Source organism: Musa acuminata, chromosome BXJ3-9 (assembly GCF_036884655.1).
Source record: "Musa acuminata AAA Group cultivar baxijiao chromosome BXJ3-9, Cavendish_Baxijiao_AAA, whole genome shotgun sequence".
Taxonomy (NCBI): Eukaryota; Viridiplantae; Streptophyta; class Magnoliopsida; order Zingiberales; family Musaceae; genus Musa; species Musa acuminata.
The window spans coordinates 42,847,186-42,870,152 of record NC_088357.1 but is presented as its reverse complement, the minus strand read 5'-3'; the positions used below and the strand labels follow the sequence as shown (position 1 = coordinate 42,870,152).

Sequence of the window (22,967 nt, the reverse complement as noted above, 5' to 3'; positions counted from 1 at the left end):
GATTGGAAGTAGCTCCTTTTTTTGGTTATTCTAAATCCTGCCAACGCAAACTGAGGCCCAATAATGGCCAACCAACTCTTAAATTGTCAACTATTAGGTCAACCCATCCCAAGTCAACCCAAGTTTTTCTCTTTTTTTTCATGCTAAATAAGGATTAGGTCATATTAATGATCCCTAGGGTATGATAGTGAGAATAGTTTAGTGGGTTTACCAGATTCTGTATAGTTTGGCGATGACAATCATAATAACAACAACGACAATTGCTCCTTATGATCTCGTTATAAGTACATGTTACTGCCTTATGATCTCGTCAATTAATTCATTTAGTGGGGCTGAAAAGGAGACAGCAATGTGCCACATGAATGATCATCTGGCTACGGTCTCAGTTCTTTATGTACTCAATACTGTGAGACAGATCTAACAGAAGCTGCTCCTTGGTCACTTGATCGATCGGGTTAGAGTTTGATGCTGGCTAAGAAACAGCCGTCCTGATGCATGTAGATTCCAAGAGTTGACAGAACAGTGAGGGCAGCATTTAGCACACCCTCCTTTACATGGTGCTTTAGAATTTAACCCAAAACAGTGACTACCAGTGTGGCATTTAAGATTTTGTCTTCTACCTGTACTAATCAAGTATGGCAATGAGAATGTGTTACATTGAAGAATGAATTATACAAGGATATTGTGGACACATATAATGTAGCCACTAGAGTTGTCTGCAGCTGTTAGATTGCATTCTCCAACCATGCTGGAAGTGTCAAAGAAGCCTTTAGTCCCAGCTTGGCAAGAAATATTGCATATAGAATGTGCAGCAAGAGAACAAAGAATCCACAGTTCAGGAGGAGCTGTTACAAGACAAGTGAGAGGATGAACATTAATGATGATTCCGTGCATGAACATCTCGAAAAACTAGTTGTCGCTGCGGATACCAAGAGTTTTGGAACCTCACCAAGCTACCAAAGATTAAATATATGGCATTCATCGATGGGATTGTATTCACTCCCATAGCCGTGAGTATATATGTTAGCGAAGCATGAATGTTGATTGTGATCTGCAGAAGCACAGAAGTTAGCCTTTCTTTTTCGCTTTGAAAGTATCAAAGTTTTTAAACTAGAGCCAGAGTCTCGTGTTTAGTAGTACCAGGGCAAGTATGTTTTCTCTAATTAAGAATGACGATAACAAGACATATCCAACAGCCCCCAGTGCACGAACCTGCCAATTGGCATCCAGTTTTAGACATGCTATCTGTTAAAAGTCATTGGATTTTCTACAGGAACATTGACCTAATAGAATAAAGTAGGTTTAGCAGGCCGTACAAGTGTGCAAAGAGCAATCGAAGTAACCCAATTAAAACGAAGTCTGCAAGAATATCAAAATAATATGATGCAGTTACACATGAAATAGAATGATGTTTTTGAGAGATTAAGTGTAGCAGAGGATATATCTACAGAATACTAAATAATATATTTGCATGGTGTCATACCTCCACAGAGTGCCGATAGCTAGACCAACTACTCCATGCATAAGCTGCAGGCAGAAAAGGATGTGCATAAATACTAAAAACAACAATTTTTGGATAGAATAAAGAAAAAATTGAATAAACACAAGAATGGATCCTCATGCTGCAGATGCAAAAGCCGATAGGTGTTTGTTTAGATGTGTTAACACTGTTATGAAATATTCCAATTTGATGAAGCAAAAATTAATAGGTGTTCGTGTGCAAGTTAGTACTTTAAATTGGAGCTGCATCTCTGACATAACTATTTAGTCCTTTTAACACTTTGACTAGACATTCTCGTATTGAAACCCAATAAACAGGTGCTTCAAAAAACAAAACAAAAAAAGAAACTTATCAGCAATCCCTGGCAGGGAAGCCTTCGATTTCAATTGCCGCTTGTTCATATTCAATATAGTCTCATATGAAAAAGCATATATATGACTCAAACTTAATATTCTTTTTTGCAATAAACAAAGTTAAGCCTCCATCGTCATTTCCAGTGTGCAGACCATTATCATACTTGGTTAGTTGCAGCTACATTATAGTTACTGATCCAGAATATAAATTGCATAAGAGGGTCCACAGAAGAACCTGTATTATTAGTTCATTTTTATTCCACAATGAACACTAGCCTTAGGTCAACATAGTTAGCAACTTCCATCTTTTCCATATTCTACCATAGTAGACAGTCTAATTTACAGCTTTCACATCTATGGTCAACTGATCCTAAATCTAGAAATAGAAGACCAACACCAAGTCATGATTCATTCACTATTATGAGGAAGGAGCTCAATAGTGAAAAAGACAACTGAGAAGAACAACCCATCAGCAAATCTATGCAAAAGGTTCCAGAATTCTGTCCAATCAACTGATTATATTTGTGCTCAGATTCAACCAAAACAAGTCTAAAAAGAAAATATAGAAGAACGAAAGATTGTTAATGATATTCAAGTGCACAACAAATCTTGAACTGCCAAACTTATCAGAAGCAGACCGAGTTAAATCAAGGATGTAGGTTTCTTTCCGAGAGAGAGAGAAGTGAGACACAAAGCACATCTTATTGATTTCACATAAGAAGCTAAATAGAATGCAAAGATCCAAAAATAAACCTTAAGAAGATATATTTGTTGGTTATTTCACACAGAAACAGCTACAGAAAGTAGCTTTATGGGTTAACTGAAACTATGCTGTAACACCTTGTTAGATCACCCTTTCTGAGAACTTTTTTGGATTCCATGATTATAATATAGCTTTAACTGAGCAGTACTTAAATAGCTTTCATTCCACAATAAATGAGGGAATGCAATAGACTCAACAAGCCACTAATATACATGAAGATACAAGTCTTTAGTTAATAACGTTATAGAGAGGACAAGATGGATTAAAGTTCACTAGTTTTAGAACTAAAGGAAAGGGAAAATGCAGGAAATTATTATAATATAAGAATCTAAAAAATAGTTACCATGTACGTAGATGCTTTAACTGGACCTGATAGAGTAAGCAATAGCATAGTTGTAGCCACCTGTTAAAAGAATAAAAGAAGGCTCTTAAAAAAGAACTCAATACAAAAGCTACAATCATAACAAGTACTACATTACAGGTAAAGAGCCTAGAGACGTACCATGGTCTTTCTGCCGGCTGCTACTCCCCATCTCATTGAAGAGATCACTATAGGCAAGGAAAAGAAACAACTGAAGTAATTCTGCAGGAAACAATGTCTATAGAGTTAAATGTTTCCCCTGAACAGCTCAACTTCTAAAACTTTGTTTACACGTGAATTCGAGTGTGTTCATGTACATAAACAATCTTCTAATATCATGGTCAAAAGGTTAGAGGGCACCAATAGCAATAGAGTAAAGATGAAATTATGATATGACATGCAAAAGCTAAAAGAAAAGGCCTCCAGATTGTAATGCTTAAGCATATCAAATGTAGCAATGGTGGACTTTGAAGTTACAAGTAGCAGGAAATGAAGATGGCAAGCACCAAAATCAGCTTAATCTGGACCAAACAGAAATATTGTAACAGTAGAATACCAACCCACCAGCCAACCCCAAAACAAAAAACCAAGATGCAAAGGCAGAAAATGTGCAGAAGCAGGCATTAAAATGCTATAAAGATCTTTCAAATGGCAGGTGCATCCATCACAGTATGTCACAATTCACTATTTCTCATTTTGTTACTCAAAAATTTTGTGCATAAACTGGTAATACATGGTCAGACTCTTTTCACATATTTCAATGTAAAGTGGAAGACAAATATTGTCACTTCTGATCTTTTTGTCTCATAATATGACTTGTTTACATATAACTAACAAAGATAGCAACTTTCCCACCTAAATCAAAAGACACCGGAAAAGCTAAATTCAAGGAAAAGAATTACCATTGACAAACCAACGACGGTTCTATAACATCAAATCAAGCTGACCTCGATAGCAAGAGAGTTGCTCAAGACGTAGGCGAGGCCAGCGACGGACGCGAACATGGCGCACTCCACCAGCCGCAGGGTCTTCTTGAACACTTGGCTCTCATCCCCCAGATCCTCGGAACCCAACAAAATCCCGCCCCCATCTCCCAGTTCTCGATGGTCGCACTCCTCAGCGTCGCCGACCGAAATCCTAGGGCGGAAACGGAGAACAGGAATCGCGAATTGGGAGAGGGAAAATGATTCATGGACCGTCCAGATATTCTTGAAAGGTTTGAGAGGGGAAAGAGGGACGCGATTACGGCAGAACTGGGGCGAGGGAGAGGAGGGTCGGTAGGGTTTGTACGCCAGGGGAAGGGGAAGAGGAAGGCGGTGGCGACCCTGGCTTACAAAAGCCATTTTTAAGCAAACAGAGAGTGAGGGAAGGGCCACTCGTTTCGCACCCAAACCACTTCTACTTCAACAAGTGGGCTTCTGACTTAATTTCCCTTTTCTTTTCTTTTTTTTTCTTTTCTTAATAACCAAAAGTTAGTTTTAAAGACGGATCATAATTAATAATAATAATAATAATTTTGATAATATATCGTAAGATCCTAAATTCAAATCTTATTTTTATTACTTATCTTTAAAAAATAATAATCATAATTAAAATTTGTTATGAGGCCTTTATTTTTTTTGCTTTGGATATTGCAAAAGACAGGCTATCAAGATTGTGATTCTTTTTTTTTTCTCTCTATTCTTTTCCTTTCCAAAGAATTCTTTCCTCCTATACGGTGAAAATATACCATCTTGAGTTTTGTAAGACTTCTTTCGGGATTGTTCATAGGTTGGAATTCAGCAAGTTAAACCAACACCAAGATCATGAAGAGATCATCTGAACTCTGAGAACAAGTAGAAACTCTTTATTGATCGACCATAGGTTGTCAGTTTCGATCTCATGCCGCTATTGTTCATCAAACGGACTTGATCTTTTGACACATGAATTCCTGCAAATAAAAAGTAAGAGATATATCAGTGTTGCTCCAGACCTCATACCATACTGTTATATGTGGAATGTTCTTATGTTGCAGCTTCAAGATTGGATCATACTGTTATACAGTGTGATTGATCAATGATACTTGTTAGAAAGTCCATAATCCCGATAATACAGAATCCAACAGGAATCATTAAGCTGCATCAACCATCAACATTGGTCTTAGATGTGGTGTATCTGTGTAACTCAAACATCAACATAAATGCTGACAGGGAAATGGTAGCTGCAGAAGAATCCTTCCAAACAGAAAGAAAAAGGAAGAGAAAGAGAAAAGCAGCTATCAGCAGCCAAGGCAAGGAACCTGTTAACCCTAGAAAGCCATGCCAGGAACTATAATTGGGAACCGGATTCCTTGTACCTAACAAGTTGGGAACTCTTTTGCAAGGTGCTCTTTTTACACTGTATTGAACACAACAAACATAAAGCTTCATTAGAGAGATCTGCAGTATAAACTGTCATATAGCTTTGCATCTTCGATTCATACTGAAATTATGATAATTCCATAACAGAGAAAAGGGTAAACAATAACCTGACCATTATATAAACAGAGAATGAATCTTCTAAGAATATCAGATGCCCCTCCAATATACTTACTTGATGTTGACTAATTGTTTACTTTTCTGAGTGTTCCAGAATTGAAATTTTGTTCAGCAAAACATGGTTGCTACAGTACTGGCATGAAATTAGAATGAGTATGAGTTCAAACAGAAAAATGCCACTTGCAGAAAGCCAATGATTCATCCATAGAAGTTAGCCTGATATAGGTGGGTGACATACACAGCATTACAAAATCATCTCCTAGCATAATTATCTTTGCAAATTTGTCGATTGAGCTAATAGAAAGTCTTAGCTTAAGTTATCTCGAGCAGCAGTAGATTTTTTGACTGCTGCATCTTAACCACTAGGCATGGTGCCAAAGGAAGAATCCCTTGGTAACTTATTGGGTGAGGAAGAGAAAGTTGCAGATTGTGGAACTTAATTTTCTCGTTGATCTCAATGATTGAAAGAAATACAACTGCACCCTTCAAATTCAAATTCTACATGGCCCCAAGTATAAAAAGAACCAAAAAATGAGATCTTCTTTCAGCATTTTAACTCCAAAATCTAGTGGTTTGTAGAAAACCCAAACAGCAAATCAAACAAAAGATTCAGCTGCTCTTTGTTCAAATATGACAGCTCGAGCTAAATCCTAAATTTGCACCAAAAGGTTCAGTTTGAAGCAAGAAAAGTTTTTTTCATATGGAATATCTCACAAACTTATTCCAACACTAACAACAGAGTATAGTTTCTATAGAGTTCGAGTGAACTCCTTCATAACAAACACCAAATACCGAAAAGGCCATGATCTACTATCAACTGCTAGAGGAGCCAAGAATGAATAATTGTTCTCAATTATAAAGTATTCACGATTTAAAGCACTAATAACAATGTAAAAGAACAGGACCACCCGTATAATTAGTCAGGCTCTGTTCTACGTGTCGTTCTAAAGATAAATGAAGGATTATACCACAAGAATAATCATCAAGACTTATAAAAGTATGAAACAACAACAACAACATGCTGTAATGTCCCATCTCATAATAGTATACAGGAAGAGAAAGGGAAAACGAAGAGGAGACTTTTGCATCTAACTGTAGACATGGCAATAGCATGACGTTTTACCTATAAACACTACAATTAACTGTTTTCGTGTTTCAAACACCTATCATAATGTACCAGTTAACCAAAAAATACATATTTAAAAAGTACCAAGGTGTACTAGTGTCAAGGTCAAGTATAGCTAGCTAGGAAAGAACATAAGAGATAAAAATAGGAGATGGTTTGATATCACTTGCCATCACCATGTTTAAATCCACATATCAGTTTCTGATTGTGTCTGTCTAACCTCAACTGATATATGGACTACATACTTTCAGTTGCATATGGGTGCTTCCCGGGCCTAATTAACGAAACTTAAGTGGGATTACACAAATGTCAGTATATCTCTGGAATATTGATTGCTTGCATGCATCATGTACATACAATTCATCAAGGATACTGTTCTGTCTTACAAAAAGTCACAGGCCGGCACAAGCTCAGCACAACTATGTTCGATGTCCTAGATGCATGGAATCCCAGTTTACAAAAGCAAACAGTTTCCAATTTTTGTGACAAGAATTCAATCTAAAATAATGACTGTCAAGTAACCATTTCCAACTGTACATGTTATGCGCAGGTAAATAAGTTACAAGCATGTGATTAAGTTTTATATATATCAACATCAGCTAATGCAAAGATTCATGCACCATAAACCACCAACCATGGGCCTCTATGTTCATGAGCACCATTATATTTCAGCACATATAGTACAGAAAGAAATATAAGATTATTATCTTATGCTCTTATATTAAAAGTGCAGTTACTGTATGCATTTCTCTATGCAAATATACATTTTGAAATCGCTGATTGCTCTATACAGAATTAGAGATAAACCTACAAGTGTCAAAACATAATGATATAGAGGTTTCCATTCCTTCAATCCCAATTGTCCGACAATGGACTTCCCAGTGTCCTTCAAAGATGCAGCAACTGTTTCACCAAAACATGAAAAGCAACAAATGATCTTACAACATAGGTGAAGTTACCCTCCAAAAAGATAATGCTTCCAATGGAGCTTTTTACCAAGCAACACCGCCAAACACAATCCTTATCATCTTTGTGTTGTGATCTATACATGAAAGAAGTACACTGAATAGTACATTGGTCGGTACCTATGGATCTTAAATTATTTCTTTAAAATAGTTACGTAGCTGGGCATTCAATTATCAAAATATGGACTACATCTCAAGCATCAGAATATGCTTCTCAGTCACATTAATTTGATCAACTTTACTTCATTTCCCCCATTCATTCCTCATATTTCGGAATGTATTCCGAAAAATTGGTATTGACAGACAAATCAAAACAGCCAGCTTCCATACTAAAAAGAAATTTCTGTTCTTCCCCTGCCTAGAACATGAAGGATAGATACCACCTGAGAAGATTCAACATGAACATTGAACTAACCACTTGCATCTACACACAAAAAGAACACTTTGAGCATTGGGGTTAGATTGAATGACAATTTAAATAGGAATTAAATCAAAGACAACTACGCAAAATGAAAGGCATAAAGAAGAGATGAGTGACCGCATGCATTAGCATAACTCAAGCATTCTGCTAACTACATTCCAATCTAAACACCAATGACACTAAAAGATTTATAAGAAGACGCCTGCGAAACACCTACCACCGGATCTGCAAAATCAAGCACCAGACCAATGCCCTTCCCGAAAGATCACGCGTCAGCTAGGTCACACCAAACCAAGCGGTGACAGCTATCTGGTACCTTTCTCTACCTCAGTCATTAGTCAACCACGGCAAAGATTAAGAGAGAAAGAAAGGAAAGGAGAGGCTGGGGAATGGGTGGCTGCGGACGCCCGGATGCAGAGGTTTATCGACCGGTTCCCGCTTTGTAACCTCAAGAAGCAAGACAAAAACGGATCAAACCCCACCACCACGAAAGGAAGAGAGACCAACAAGGCCAGGAAGAGATCGATAAACCGCTGCATCCAGAGCTCATTCGATTCGGAAGCAAGGAGGAGGAGGAGGATAGCATATCAGATCTGAGAGGAAAGAAGAAAAAGGGAATGCGATGATGATGACGACGGCGACGAGGGAGGCGGGCGATTCGATTTGATGGGGGAGGAGAGACGGACGGGATAAACGGGCGGGGGGAGATGATTGATAGATAACACTTAAGGAGTACTTCCCTACCCGCACGATGTTAGCTTAAAGGAGGAGGGACCCACAAAAGGGCCCCGCGCTCTGTCTGACCATAGGTTTCGGTGGGTAGCCTCCGAGGAGGTTGGATTCGAAAACCGGTGACAATGGTCCTTTTACCATCGGAGAGGAGTTTTAGATCCCGACAAGGGTCCCGTGAGCTCACGTGACGGATACGGATCACCTGTCTCGCCTGACGCAAGAAACACAACATTCTCTCTTCCAGACCGTAGACTAGACCGACCCGAGGCATGAATACGGTGAATCCCGTGTTTCCCGTCGCAAATGAGACAGGGAAACCCCCGAATTCATGGGACGACACGTGGTCGTCCGTCCCATCGACGTCGATTCGGTCAATCGGAGCCCCATGTCCGGACCAAATCAGAACCGGTGGTGACCCCAAGCTCGTCGCATCAAGATTCGGTCAGGCGCATGATACTGTCTTCATCATTTTTTAAAAAAAAATTAATATAAAACCAATTATTTTCATGTAAAATGAATTAGGCTTAAGTTAATTATACCATCAAGCCTCGTAAAAATATCAAACGGTAAAAAATATTCTGATAATCAATTTCATTCCTCCAATTAATCACCACAAAGACACTAACGTAAAATAGTAACGATTTAGCCATCGACCACATGGCGCTCATGATATAAAGAAAGATATGATGTGTTAGCCCCGTAAACGATGATCCACGAGGGATCATTTGGACTGGCTTGATCGATCTCTACAACAACAATCTAGGAGAACATTATGGTCATTATAGATATGTTGTCTTTATTGATGCAATATCAAAGAAAGAATGTTGTAATCGTTATAAGCCCATTGCCCCGTTAACTAAATGTAAATGGGAAAGTACGACAAATGATTATTTCCATTGAATAAGTATAAAAGTTAAACCCATTATGCTAATATAAGAGGTTGGATTTCTCTATAATTACCCCTTTTACGTTACAAAATCACTTAAGAACTAACTTAAACATCGAAAGGATTATGTTCGGAAACACTCCTGATATTGACTTTTGTGCAAGGACTTGCCAATGAGCCGAAATCCCTCTCGGCCCAACCTCAAAACCATCTCGGAACCATCTCATTCGTGTCAAAACTACCACGAGGATATTTTTGAACATTCTTATGTCTTTCAAGTCTAGATCCAATCGAGCTGACTCAACCGTCGACGACAAAACCCAACAACACCAAGCATATGGAATTCTTCGGTTCTCTTCCAACGTTCGAAATCGAGCGCACGTATCACATGACACCGATGTTAATTTCGCATGGATCACGAGTGCTATTATTACAAGCACTATTTCTTGGTGCCCGTGCAAGGATCTCGATCAAAAAAACAAAATACTATTATATTAGACTGTACATTAACTGGCGAGAAAATTATTGGGGAATACATGGAAGTCTTAATCATATACTTACAATACAAAGTCAAGGAGCTCTAATCTCATACAGCAAGACGAAAACATAAAATAATATTTTGCATCACGTGATTCACGAGTGTCATTTCCTCTAGAGACTTCTCCCCGTTCATGTATCCTTCCCTACCTACTTTTGTTAGCGTTCTCGTTCCATTAATTTATTTTACCGCAATTATTTTACTGAGAGAAGGTACCGTTTTGTCCTCTCATAATATCTATCTCACAGTGTTGATCTATAGTTCGTGAATCATACATGGAAAGTGACGACAAAAGAGGTCACTTTGATGCTTGTCTTGAGTGGCATCGACCAATCAAATTAGGAGACACGACATGTGATTTGGGACTCGATTCAAGTTGAATGACAGAACAGAGGTGGTGTTACTGGGCATACACACTTGTGGCCATTCAAAAGTAAAATTAGATAGGGAGAATTAGATTGGTTTAACATAAAATCATATAATAAATCTAAAATAAATATGAAAGATCAAATATAATATGTTATCTAATAAAAAATAATCATTGATTTTATGCAAAACAAGTTGAGTCATACAGACAACAATATACGAAGAAACTGTAAAGTTTGAGTCAAACTGAGCCTTCATTGCTGGCACATAAGGTCAATGAGAAGTATGTGAAACGGGGTAGGTGTGTGGCTGTCGAGCATCATCTGAAGAGCGTCGTACGAATCTTGATGCGATGAACGGCTGGGATCTACCGGGAGTAGGAAGCCAGGAAACCAAGGCCTATATCTGCGCTGCCCAAATCCACTCTGCGCATCGGCCCCTCGCTCTCTCCCTCCCCCGGTCCTCCTCCGCCGGCGTCCGCAGCTGGATCGCAGAGTAACTAGGCCCAGCTGTGCAAATCTAGGCGGGCGGCAGCTGCGATGACCGTCAGGCTACTGTCCATTGCGGCCCAGGTCACGGCGGCGGCCGCGGCAGTCTCCGCCGCGATGCTGCTGGCCGGCGTCGGCGTGCTGGTGGTGCTGCACGTGTGCACCGTGGGCAAGGCGTTCCGGAGGTGGTCCACGGCTACCTCGGCCCGGGATAGGCGCGGCGGCCCCAGCCACGGCCTGTCGCCCGACCGGCTTAAGCGGCTGCCTTGCTACGCGTTCGGGGCGGGGCGGGACGGCACCCTTGACTGCGCCGTCTGCCTGGAGAGCTTCCGGGGAGGCGACAGGTGCAGGCTGCTGCCGGCCTGCGGCCACAGCTTCCATGCGCAGTGCGTGGATCCTTGGCTGCTCACGGCGCCGGTCTGCCCCATCTGCCGGAGGCGCGCCGACGGGCGAAGCCCCGGCACAGCCTCTCCCAACGGTCCAACACATCAATCTCATGTAAGATTCGATGTAGATCCTGTCAGTTAGATTCTGTAAGCTTTGCAAATGGAGCGCCGGCCAACTGCTGGCTCAGCACAAACGTAGTTGTAAGTACTGTTCTCTTAGCCTATCACTGCCTCTTCCTACCGAGCTTTAAACCACACATGATCATCATCATCAGCTGTTACCTCCCAGAAGAAGAAGATGAACAACAACCATTCTTTTGGGAGGTGTTGAAGGATGATGTCAAACAAGAGGACAGTGATTTGTATTGAATCTTTTTGCGTCCAATTAAACCTTTTCTTCCTTGAAGAAATCAGCTTTGGACTATAAATGAGTACAGGCAGTACATTCCGAAAGTAGATTACTCCTTTGATGTCTCTGTCTCAAGAAACTTTTAGAACTATTTTTGTTAGCCTTCAACACCCACAGTTCTCTCTCTCTCTCTCTCTCTCTTTGCTTCTATTTTCTCTTGGTCTTTCTCTCTAGAATATTTTTTTCTGAATAAAGAAAAACAGTAATATACTATTTTGCAATGAGATGAAAGGTTTTGGAGAGGGGTAGGCCACTTGAACCTTACTTGTTTTAATGATTTGATGTCCTTTGAGAGTGTTATGGTTGGGTCCGGGAAGGTAATGGAAGCTACCAAACCTCATTATTTGGTCATTTGGAATGATTCCAATTCGACTTGAGTATTTATTTTACTATTCACAGTTGTGTATAATCTAATTAATTAGGAATGATAATTATAGGATCATTGTCAGCTATAGTTTCCCTGTTTATGGACCCAACACAGGCTACAATATTAAGCAACAATCTTCTTATCAAGCAAAGTACAGTTCATTTCATATTTATATTTTCTAATAATTGCTATATATATTTTCTACTTCCATTATGATTCACTATCAACACTAAACAATTGACAAAGGTTGCAAGGAAGAAGCACAACTCAGACCTCCATGTAACAAATATGGATCATATTTTGGACCATCTTGATATAGTTGAGATATAAAAAGGCAGGTGATGTAGGTGTGTTCAAGATAATCACATTACATGTGTTGAACCCCAAATAAGATTTGTAGCAATTAGCACTTGAGATGCATAAGATACAGCTAAAGTCAAGTCATGACCCATATGTTGTTCAATAACCATGTATCTCAATTTGTTTAATGTAGGGGGAGATATCTCCCTCACCCCAACATGATGATGCAAAGTTGCTATTAGGATAATTAGGACAATGAGACATGCATCTCTTAGGATGATTATGATTGTGCTGTCTTATTGTGTTTTAATCTTCTATATTCAAGTTGTAATAGTGGAGATGAGATTATGCTACCTGCTGAAGTCATGACCCATTGCTTGAAGCAATTGTTCAAGTTTGTTCATGTTGACCCAACAAGATGATGTAAAGTTGCTATTAAACTACATAATTTATGCATTTTAGAATGTTGACTTATGGGCTGGTCAAACTATTGTTTTAAATACATGCTCATTCAACAATTTATAAACTAATTATTGAAAAAATCATGCATGTCAAAGCAACATAAATAAAAGGTTAAGAAAAATTAATGTTAGTTTCCATCATAGAATATTTTTTACACAATTGTGGATGTTAAACCTCTTTTTATATAATACACTGTTTTGGTGAATATTATCAACAAGCAAAGTGAACTGTTTTCAAATATATGTTAGATATAATTGTTCTTTTTTTTATGAGAGAGTTATCTTCTCTTTTACATGATTTGTATATATTCTTGGTCTTGAAATTTTAAATATATTTGCATTCTTGAAAAAAAAAATTAACCTTGTGTAGGAGAGACTTCTGTCTTCTATTACCAATGTGAAAACTTGTGATGAATATAATTATAGATTGACAAAATTTGCTTTAGAAAAGAACCAACTCTAATAAGAACTTTGTGTCCTTAATATGCATTGATGTTGATAGGAAGTCACTGCAAGCATTTCCCCACTCTGAATCCAAACCTTGCACATTTCAAGAATAGTTAATGGCAGAGCCAAAATTGTTTCCTATCATGAAATTAAAACAGATAATTTCTAGCTAACTCTCTTTACAAGCAATGTGGCAGTGACAGATGATCCTGCAAGGCCATCCACATTTTGTATTGTCAAAATCAAACCATGGTCTATCCATTAGAGAGAGAGAAAGAGAGAGAGAAAAAGTGTGTCTTGGTGCAGCTCACCAATCAATGCCCAAGGCATTTAGGACCATCCAAAATGTTCACTTTTCCTATTGCAAAGGACATCTCAACAAACTTCATCTTGGTATGTGTTTCCACCCAAAACTATGTTGTACAAGACATCTCAATTATTGAGGCACTTCAAGTTATGGAACAACACTATGTTGTGGTTGAGTGCCTAACATTTGATGAGTACATAAAGTTGGATGTCTTTGGGCTCACTGTGGGATACTTGCTATCCAAAGATTGTTGATTTATGGGAAGATTGTGATAGTAGGGTTAATCGAGATCAAACCTCATCATCATTTATTATAAATTGAATTAGATTCGATCAATGAAATTGCGTTGAGCTATGTTTAGATCAATTCAATTCTATTCCAATGAATTGATGAATTTTTTTCTTTTTTTAAGAGTAACAGATAAAAATAAATTTTAAATATTAAAATCGTCAAAATATTTATGACCTATCAAAATCCATAGATTATAAGAGGATTGTGATAGTAGGGTTAGCCAGGACTCAATCAAGATTAAATCTTGAACAAAGTTTCAAGACAAATAGTTTTACATAATATTATGCCATCTTACGATCGAATATAAAGGCTTCTTTATGGCATATAGTTATCAAGAGAATCAATTTTTATAGTTCATCATTCATCTTTTTCGGATTACTAATTTGGATGTTAAAGGAACTAGATCGAAAAATCTCTTTTGACCTCGATCTTTATACGAATGATATATTAAGAGCTCGTTATTTCTATCACAAACAATTTTGTATATATATGAGTTAGAACCACATCTTCTTCTCGTAACCAACCTTAACGATCCTTATTATAAATTAAACTAGATCCAATCAATAAATTCACGTCGAACCATGTTATTAGAAGTGATAATTTTTTTTTCTTTTTGTTAAAAGTAACTGAGAAAGATAAGTTTTAAATCATAGAATCTTATTTATTTGATACCTATAATAATGGGTTCTCACAATCTTTTTGCCAACTTGCTTCATCATTTCGGAAATCTTGCCACAACTTTGTTCTTGCAATGAATCTTTACAACTTTTAGCTATCAAAAAAGAGTTTAAATATCAGTTTGATATCGATTTCAAAATATAAGAGGATATAAAAATAAAAATGAATTATAATGATGATATCAAGTTCCATGGGTTATTGTGATCAAGCCATGGCTACAAGAGAATCTTAAGAAAGTTAAAGAGTAAGTCCTACTCACTTGATCTAAATAGTTCAAGATTCTTTGGATCCAAGCCTATGGATTTAGGTTCAAGATGGCTTGTGTCCTACCTACTTCAATAACAAAAGGATACTAGTGAAATCATTTGAACCACTTGAAACTTGATTTAAAGGACAACACACTGTTCATTTGGTTGAGCAAAAATATATTTTATTGGAGGGGTTGGTGTTTGAGATTTTTTTTAGTTAAATATTAAGATCTCTTCTATATAATAAAAAAATATTAAAAAAACTTTGACATTGAAATTTTTATTTAAAAGAATTAGACTAGATTTGGATCCCATCCCATCCAACCTAATCTAATCAATGCCATATTGTTTTACAAGATTAAAATTTGATGAAATTTACCCAATTTCTTCAAATTAGGATTCTCGTCCTCTTATTTAATAACAATGTTTTTGGGATAATTGATATGACAATTGTTAGATGAGTTTTACTGAATTGTAAATTAGGATTCTCATCCTCTTATATAATAACTTAATTTTTTTGAGATAAATGGTAACACAATTGCCAAAAAAGATATCAATCCCACCAATTTAACTACTTTGATGGTAAGTTTAAAGTTTTCCTAAAAAGTAAAATATATAATTAATTATATGCTATGTGAAGAATGTAAAATATTTAAATAAATAATGATTAAAGTATTTTTATAATAACATAAATAAAGATGATATAAGCAAAAATAAAAAAATAAATATGTGTCAATTATATGTCAACATGTTTATCATATATCACTCCTTTGATGTTGATGTGTCGGTCATATCATTAATCATCTATTATTATTATTATTATTATTATTATTATTATTATTATTATTATTATTATTATTATTATTATTATTTATTTTGTTATTTTAGGCTTTAGTTCGCTTGGAGACAAAAGGTCAGAAGGGGTGGCTATCAGCGGTGGGGCCTACCAAGGCCGACCAATGGGCAGAGACAAATGAATCGGACCCTCTTTTGCTTTTCTCTCTTTATCTTCCACTAAAGAAAGAATTCCTACTTTGAAGGATGCTACGTTCTTAGCACGACTTGGATCTTTGTGATCATTTGCAATTCAAGATTGATGTCCAAACAAGTCTTTGAATAAGAAATTTACATTAGAGATTATAAACAAATAAAATACAAATAAAAATTATAGAGAAACCACTGAAAATAGTGGAGACTGTTAATCACATTATATTATAATATATAAAACATAAATATGTCATATAAAAAGACTCAAAAAGTTTGAAGATAACAAGTGAGATGCAGCACCATGTCTACTTTTCTAAAGAGATGCAAAGTCAAATATTATAGAACTTTATATTAAATTATTCTCATATAATGTTAGGGCCTACCTTTTGTCTTTTGTCTTTTTACATCATTTTTCTTCTAAATATAATAATAATAATAATAATAATAATAATAATAATAATAATAATAATAATAATAGTTTCGATAAATCTAATTAGTCGGAAGTTCGATTTTTATTTTTATTTTTCGATCGATCAATCAAATTTGAATTACATAATTTAAAAGGTACCCTAATCGATAAATAATCTAAATTATAATTCAAAATCTACCTTCATTATTTGTTATTTATAAGATATATATATATATATATATCCTAATTTAATGAATTCCCTCAATCCAAATTGAAGATAACACAACAATGTCTTCTCCATTATTCCCTCATCATTATCCACCATGATGATGAGCCAAAATGGAAGCTTTCTCTGAAGGAACAAAGCTTGTGTGGCTGCCATGAACACAACAATCTCTTCTGAATCCCTCGCAATTGAAAACGTGGCCGCCCACATTGGCATCAACAACACATACATAAACATGATGTGACAAATCCTTATAAGTTCCCCCTCACGCTTCTCGTAATGACCTCTCATCCACTTCTTTATGGTGATTTCTCATCCGCCATTTTTGGCCACCAAACTTTAGTTTGCTTTCCCTTTGCATGCCAAATGACGAGCCCACCCACCATATGGAATATTAAAACAAAAAAAAAATATATATTTTTATAAGCTCGAATCCTAATTATTGATATCAAAATAAAATAATGAATGGTAGTCAGATAGATGATCTGACAAGCACTCAGAATAGAAGAGGAACTCTACTAGTTGGTGACAACAAGCTCCCAACTCAAGCAATATCATCTCAGTCCCACTCTTATGCATCTCTGTGTGTTTATAGGGAAAATGACAAGGTTCCAATCTCAAAATCCTGCACTGACATGAACTCCATTTCCATGATGAGGAGGTTCCCTTGATTCTTGGGACTTGATGGCCAGCAGTACTACTTCCTCCTGAATCTTGAGATTTTTTCTCCCATGATTTGATGTTCTGAATTGTACTCATGTTTAACACCATGATATTAATTGAGGAAATAATGCAAGATGAGATCTTATTTCAGCTAAAAAAGTGTGATGTTTCTTTTTCTCTCTCTTGGCTTGGTTTGATTGTTGGGATCTGAACTCAGGCATATGAATCATCATCATCTCTTTTTTTATTCTCTCCTTCCTGTCTTCCACTGCAGCAGTCCCAACCTGACAGATGCCAATTGTCTAAATGAGATACTCCCATCTGCAGAATGGAAACTCTCATTCTTCTCTCTCTCTCTCTCTTCCTCTCTCAGTTGAATCTTGAAACTGAAACCCCACACTCAATTTAATTATGCATATGAGCATTAAAAAAAAGCAGTTTTGAAACTTCTCTCTCTCTCTCTCTCTCTCTCTCTCTGTTTCTTCTTCTGTTGTCAAATATTCTACTGCTCTTTTTGCCTCACATCCTTGATCACATCACCTTCCTTCGTTCATCCCCCCACCACCATTACACCTTCCAATAAAAGCCACTTCTTCCCATATCAGTTCCTTCAGAAAAATATTAGGAGCAACACAGCAATCCAAGAGCCTCTCTCTTAAGCTTCGAGTGAGGGAGAGAGGAGGGAGCATGTAGGATTTACGTTGTTGTTGATCACTTGACGATGGATGTGGAGGGTGGCGGCTTCTCTAATCCTGTAAAGGTGACATCTTTACTGTGTTATCGTGGCTTTCTTGGTTCGCTTGCTCTGTGGCCTCACAGGGGGGACGTTGTTGTCGCAGAGGAACTCATGGCGCACGGTGCTGTCATTGGCGTACCAGAGCCTGGGGGTTGTGTACGGCGACCTGAGCACCTCCCCGCTGTACGTGTACAAGAGCACGTTCGCCGAGGACATACAGCACTCGGAGACGAACGAGGAGATCTACGGGGTGCTCTCCTTCGTCTTCTGGACCCTCACGCTCGTCCCCCTCCTCAAGTACGTCTTCATCGTGCTCCGGGCCGACGACGACGGCGAGGGCGGCACCTTCGCGCTCTACTCGCTCCTCTGCCGCCACGCCCGCGTCGGGTTCCTCCCCAACGGGCAGCTGGCCGACGAGGAGATCTCCGCGTACAAGAAGACGGACCGCGGCGGCGGCGGCGGCGGCGCTGGCTCGCCGTCGGGCGGCGTCGGAGCGGCTTCCAGGGTGAGAGTGATGCTGGAGAGGCACCAGGTGCTGCAGAAGATGCTCCTGATCCTTGCCCTGATTGGAACATGCATGGTCATCGGGGACGGCGTGCTTACGCCGGCGATTTCCGGTAGTCCCTCATCTTTGGCTTGGACTTTACTGCAGGTTGCTTGATGTGATTGAGCCTTTCCCTAATCGTCTAACTCTGAAATTGCAGTCTTCTCAGCGGTTTCAGGGCTTGAGCTTTCCATGGCCAGGGAACACCACAAATGTAAGGAAGCTTCTAAAACAAACACCAAACAAATTAAGCAATCTTTTTCTTTTATTGTGCATAAGAAACTGCTTGTGCTGGGAACATTCAATCTGCAGAGAGCTTCTGCAAGTTATTTGGGATCTCTCATGGTGATTGTCTAATTCTTCTGTATTAAGCCAGGGAACACCACAAATGTAAGGAAGCTTCTAAAACAAACACCAAACAAGTTAAGCAATCTTTTTCTTTTATTGTGCATAAGAAACTGCTTGTGCTGGGAACATTCAATCTGCAGAGAGCTTCTGCAGGTGATTTGGGATCTCTCATGGTGATTGTTTAATTCTTCTGTATTAGGGGATAACAACTCATCTTGTAATCCTTCACACAAAGGCTTTATACTTGACATGATTCAACCTTTAGCCCCAATCTTCTGAATTAGGTGCCGAGCAGGACATGATTTTGTCTTGGCTGACACCACACTGGCATCTTTTCTAAAGCCGAGAAACTACTCGGCGATGCAAATAGTCAATTACTCTTTTTTTTTTTTTTGTGTTCTTATAAGATTACTTGCTTTGTTGATTTTTCATCTCATTATGAAGGTGATTTTCTGATTCGATCAACGGTTTGTCAATCTGCAGATGTAGAAGTCCCTATTGTGTGTCTCATATTAATCGGTTTGTTTGCTCTGCAACATTATGGGACACATCGAGTTGGATTCTTGTTTGCACCAGTTGTCATTATATGGCTTCTATGAATCAGTGCGATTGGTGTTTATAACATTTTCCATTGGAATCCACATGTTTATCAAGCACTCTCTCCATACTACATGTACAAATTCGTGAAGAAAACCCAAAGAGGAGGTTGGATGTCCTTGGGTGGGATCCTTTTATGCATAACAGGTAGCACAACAGCGACCGTTCTTTGTAATGTTCTTTGCATTTCTTCCATATGTCATAATCTAACATTCCCTTTGTTTTACTTTTTTTTTTTTCCCCTTTTTTCGCCGCTGGCAGGTTCTGAAGCCATGTATGCAGACTTGGGGCATTTCTCGCAGTTATCGATAAAGGTAAGACATAGCTGGAAAGAATCATGGAATCTCTATTTCTCGATTTTGGTATAGGATGTTTATCTGATGTATAGAGAGCAGATCTTAGCTTCACAGTGTGACCTTAGCACTGTGTCGTATACATTCGTCTTCTTGTTTGTTATTTTCTATTACCTTATAAAGACATGTTTGCTGAATCAAAATTTCATTTTTAAGATCAAATATTGCGTAATCTGATAACACTGAAGTGTGCAAAGGTTACATGTATGGATATTTTGAGCTGACTATCTCTCTAATCAATGATTCAAATTTGCAGATTGCTTTTACATCTGTGGTTTATCCATCATTGATCCTGGCATATATGGGACAAGCTGCTTATCTGTCCAAACACCATGTTATTGAAAATGAATATCGAATTGGGTTCTATGTCTCGGTACCAGGTAATTAATTTGCAGAGTTCATATATTTTCTTAGTGACAAATGTTTATGCTATATGGATGATGATGCTTTTCAGCATACTGACATGCTATACGCCTTTTTTTTTTCTGTTTAGAGCAAATAAGGTGGCCTGTTTTGTGTATAGCTATACTTGCAGCGGTTGTGGGAAGCCAAGCCATTATTACCGGTACTTTCTCGATCATTAAGCAGTGTTCTGCTTTGGGCTGCTTTCCCAGAGTGAAGATTGTTCATACATCATCCAAATTTCATGGACAAATATACATCCCAGAGATCAACTGGATATTAATGATATTGTGCTTAGCCGTGACGATTGGTTTCAGAGACACAAAGCACATGGGTAATGCTGCAGGTAAAGAACAACTTTGAGCTTCCAAAGTGTAGATCCTTGTGCTAGAGTATCCTGATATATGCGCTTTAACGTGGAAGCTACATGATTGACACAAGTAATCTTTCGTCCTTGTAAAGAAAAGTCAGTTAAAACCGATCTATGATTGCAGTATGTAATTTGAAATTTGATCCAAAATCCCTTTTCAAGAAAATGAAGGATTATCTTAGAAGAACCAGTAAAGATGATTCTTTTTCCATAGCTGCAGCCTTTCCATCCTTCTATCCTGCTCCTTGTATAGGTCCTTTCTTTATGTCTTCTCTGTTCCGACTTCTGCACCCTAGGGAACCACAGGATGAGAATTGCAATGAGTTTTAAATTTGAAACACCAACAGAACCATTGCCGGTCTCAAAAAATATGGAATTCTCTGCCCGGATTTGCTCGTGTAAGCCCTTGCGTAAGCTCTTCATCGGTTCAACTTCTGAACCCTAGGGAACTTCAGGATGAGAATTGGGATCAGTTCACACTTTGAATCACCAATGGAACTGTTTCTGGTGACTGAAAACACGGCATTTCTCCCCATATTTAGATCTCATGATTTGGCTTTTTTATTTGATGTTAAAAAGAATGACTTGTGAAGTCATCATTGTTGTCTCCTGTAGTATAATTGCTAAAACTGAGAATCCATGTAATTGACCACAAATTGTTGAGACTTGAAACTTCTTGTCGTGTAGATAAGTAACCAAGCTTTAGCCAATTACTCTATGCTTATGTCAGTTGCTTCTTCTCAATACATTATATTGGGTCGATATGTTGCCAAAATTTATTCGTCAGGTATCCTTAAGCTTTGTCATACCCAACTGAGCATATCATTAGAAGTTTGTGGTACATGATCCAAGAATTTGTTGAAATCCTTGAAAATATACTTTAAATAGACCTTTTTTCCTTGCAGCTAAACCCTTCACAAGGAAACCATACTAAGGGAATTAAATATCGATCATCTTTCATTCCTGTGAACACCACATTTCTAAGTAACATAGTTCTAATCCTGCTTTAATTCTTTCTTGGAACAGGATTGGCCGTCATAACCGTAATGCTGGTGACAACCTGCTTGATGTCCCTGGTGATAGTTCTGTGTTGGCACAAGAGCATATTTCTAGCAGTATGCTTTATACTCTTCTTTGGAACCATTGAGGCACTCTATTTCTCAGCTTCCCTCATCAAGTTCTTGGAAGGAGCTTGGGTCCCCATTGCCTTTTCTTGTATCTTCATGATAATTATGTATGTATGGCACTACGGCACGCTCAAGAAGTATCAATTTGATGTTCAAAATAAGGTCTCCATCGAGTGGCTTCTCGGCCTCGGCCCTTCTCTTGGTATCGTGCGTGTTAGAGGCATCGGTCTGATACATACTGAGCTTGTGTCAGGAATCCCATCCATCTTCTCCCACTTCATCACAAATCTCCCTGCATTCCACCAGGTCAGCTATTTCAGTATTTTTGCACTCTTCTTAGATTGACGATACTCGTACCATTCGAGTTAAATTTGTTTTGGCAATATGCGACTCTTCCTAGATATCGTTTCATGTATAACTTGTAAGCAAATGCACAAGTCTAAATGCATGGCATAATTCATCAGGTGCTCATCTTCCTCTGCATCAAGTCCATCCCTGTGCCACACGTTCATCCAGAGGAGCGGTTCCTTGTAGGCAGAATTGGGCCCAAGGAGTACAGGCTTTATCGGTGCATTGTTCGGTACGGTTACCGTGATGTGCAGAAGGATGACTTGGAGTTTGAGAAGGACATTGTTTGCAGCATTGCGGAGTTCATCCGCTCAGGGACGTCGGGGCCAAACGGTGCTGCAGTAGAATCTGAAAAGGATGATGCGAGGATGACCGTCGTCGGAGCTGGAATTCGGTTGTGTGAAGTGGGTGACGATCCAGGGGAGGCAGCAGGCCCTTCAAGTTCGACCGAGATACAATCACCGATCAGAGCGAGAAAGAAGGTGAGGTTTGTGCTGCCCACAAGCCCACGGATGAATGCCAGCACGAGGGAGGAGCTACAGGAGCTGATGGAGGCACGGGAAGCCGGCATGGCATTCATCCTCGGGCATTCCTATGTGAGGGCGAAGAGCGGGTCGGGATTCGTCAGGCGGCTCGCCATCAACTACGGCTATGACTTCCTGAGGAGGAACAGCAGGGGTCCGGCGTATGCAGTGAACATCCCCTATGCATCTACTTTGGAGGTGGGGATGATTTACTATGTTTGAACTGTGAGTTCTAAAACGATAGATTCTTGTATATCTTCCTCACTAGAATGTACATTAAAAGCTACAAATCTATAGATTGAGCTGCTTTTTCCGGCTGCCCAAAGCATCAAATGACCTACTGAGATGTGAAAATGAATCATCATCATGAAAGCATATGAGCTAACAAGTTTATTGTTGTTGTGCAGTTAAAATTCGTTTATT

General features: G+C 38.5%; 2 protein-coding genes and 1 pseudogene across 2 annotated transcripts; 2 read left to right on the top strand and 1 right to left on the bottom strand.

The window, feature by feature from the left end:
- Window positions 1-469: 469 nt before the first annotated feature.
- On the bottom strand, window positions 470-4,452 carry LOC103998702 (uncharacterized). Its single transcript, XM_009420256.3, has 8 exons — window positions 3,926-4,452; window positions 3,120-3,200; window positions 2,961-3,020; window positions 1,484-1,527; window positions 1,317-1,359; window positions 1,141-1,212; window positions 950-1,051; window positions 470-845 (listed from the first exon to the last, which is right to left on the bottom strand). The coding sequence occupies exons 1-8, from the start codon at window positions 4,319-4,321 to the stop codon at window positions 726-728; spliced, it is 918 nt and encodes a 305-aa protein (XP_009418531.2). The 5' UTR covers window positions 4,322-4,452; the 3' UTR covers window positions 470-725.
- Window positions 4,453-10,950: 6,498 nt separating this feature from the next.
- Window positions 10,951-12,948, top strand: LOC135650208 (E3 ubiquitin-protein ligase Os03g0188200-like). Its single transcript, XM_065169437.1, has one exon. The coding sequence runs from the start codon at window positions 11,068-11,070 to the stop codon at window positions 11,542-11,544; it is 477 nt and encodes a 158-aa protein (XP_065025509.1). The 5' UTR covers window positions 10,951-11,067; the 3' UTR covers window positions 11,545-12,948.
- A 4,518-nt stretch (window positions 12,949-17,466) lies between these two features.
- On the top strand, window positions 17,467-22,861 carry LOC135649583 (potassium transporter 10-like; annotated as a pseudogene).
- The last annotated feature ends 106 nt before the right edge of the window (window positions 22,862-22,967 follow it).

Coding starts and splice junctions, on each gene's coding strand:
- LOC103998702 (XM_009420256.3), bottom strand. CDS start 4,321: ATGGCTTTTGTAAGCCAGGGTCGCCACCGCCTTCCTCTTCCCCTTCCC. Junction 1,052..1,140: donor GAGAAAACATACTTGCCCTG/GTACTACTAAAC, acceptor GTGCTTCTGCAG/ATCACAATCAACATTCATGC. Junction 846..949: donor ATTTAATCTTTGGTAGCTTG/GTGAGGTTCCAA, acceptor GTCTTGTAACAG/CTCCTCCTGAACTGTGGATT.
- LOC135650208 (XM_065169437.1), top strand. CDS start 11,068: ATGACCGTCAGGCTACTGTCCATTGCGGCCCAGGTCACGGCGGCGGCC.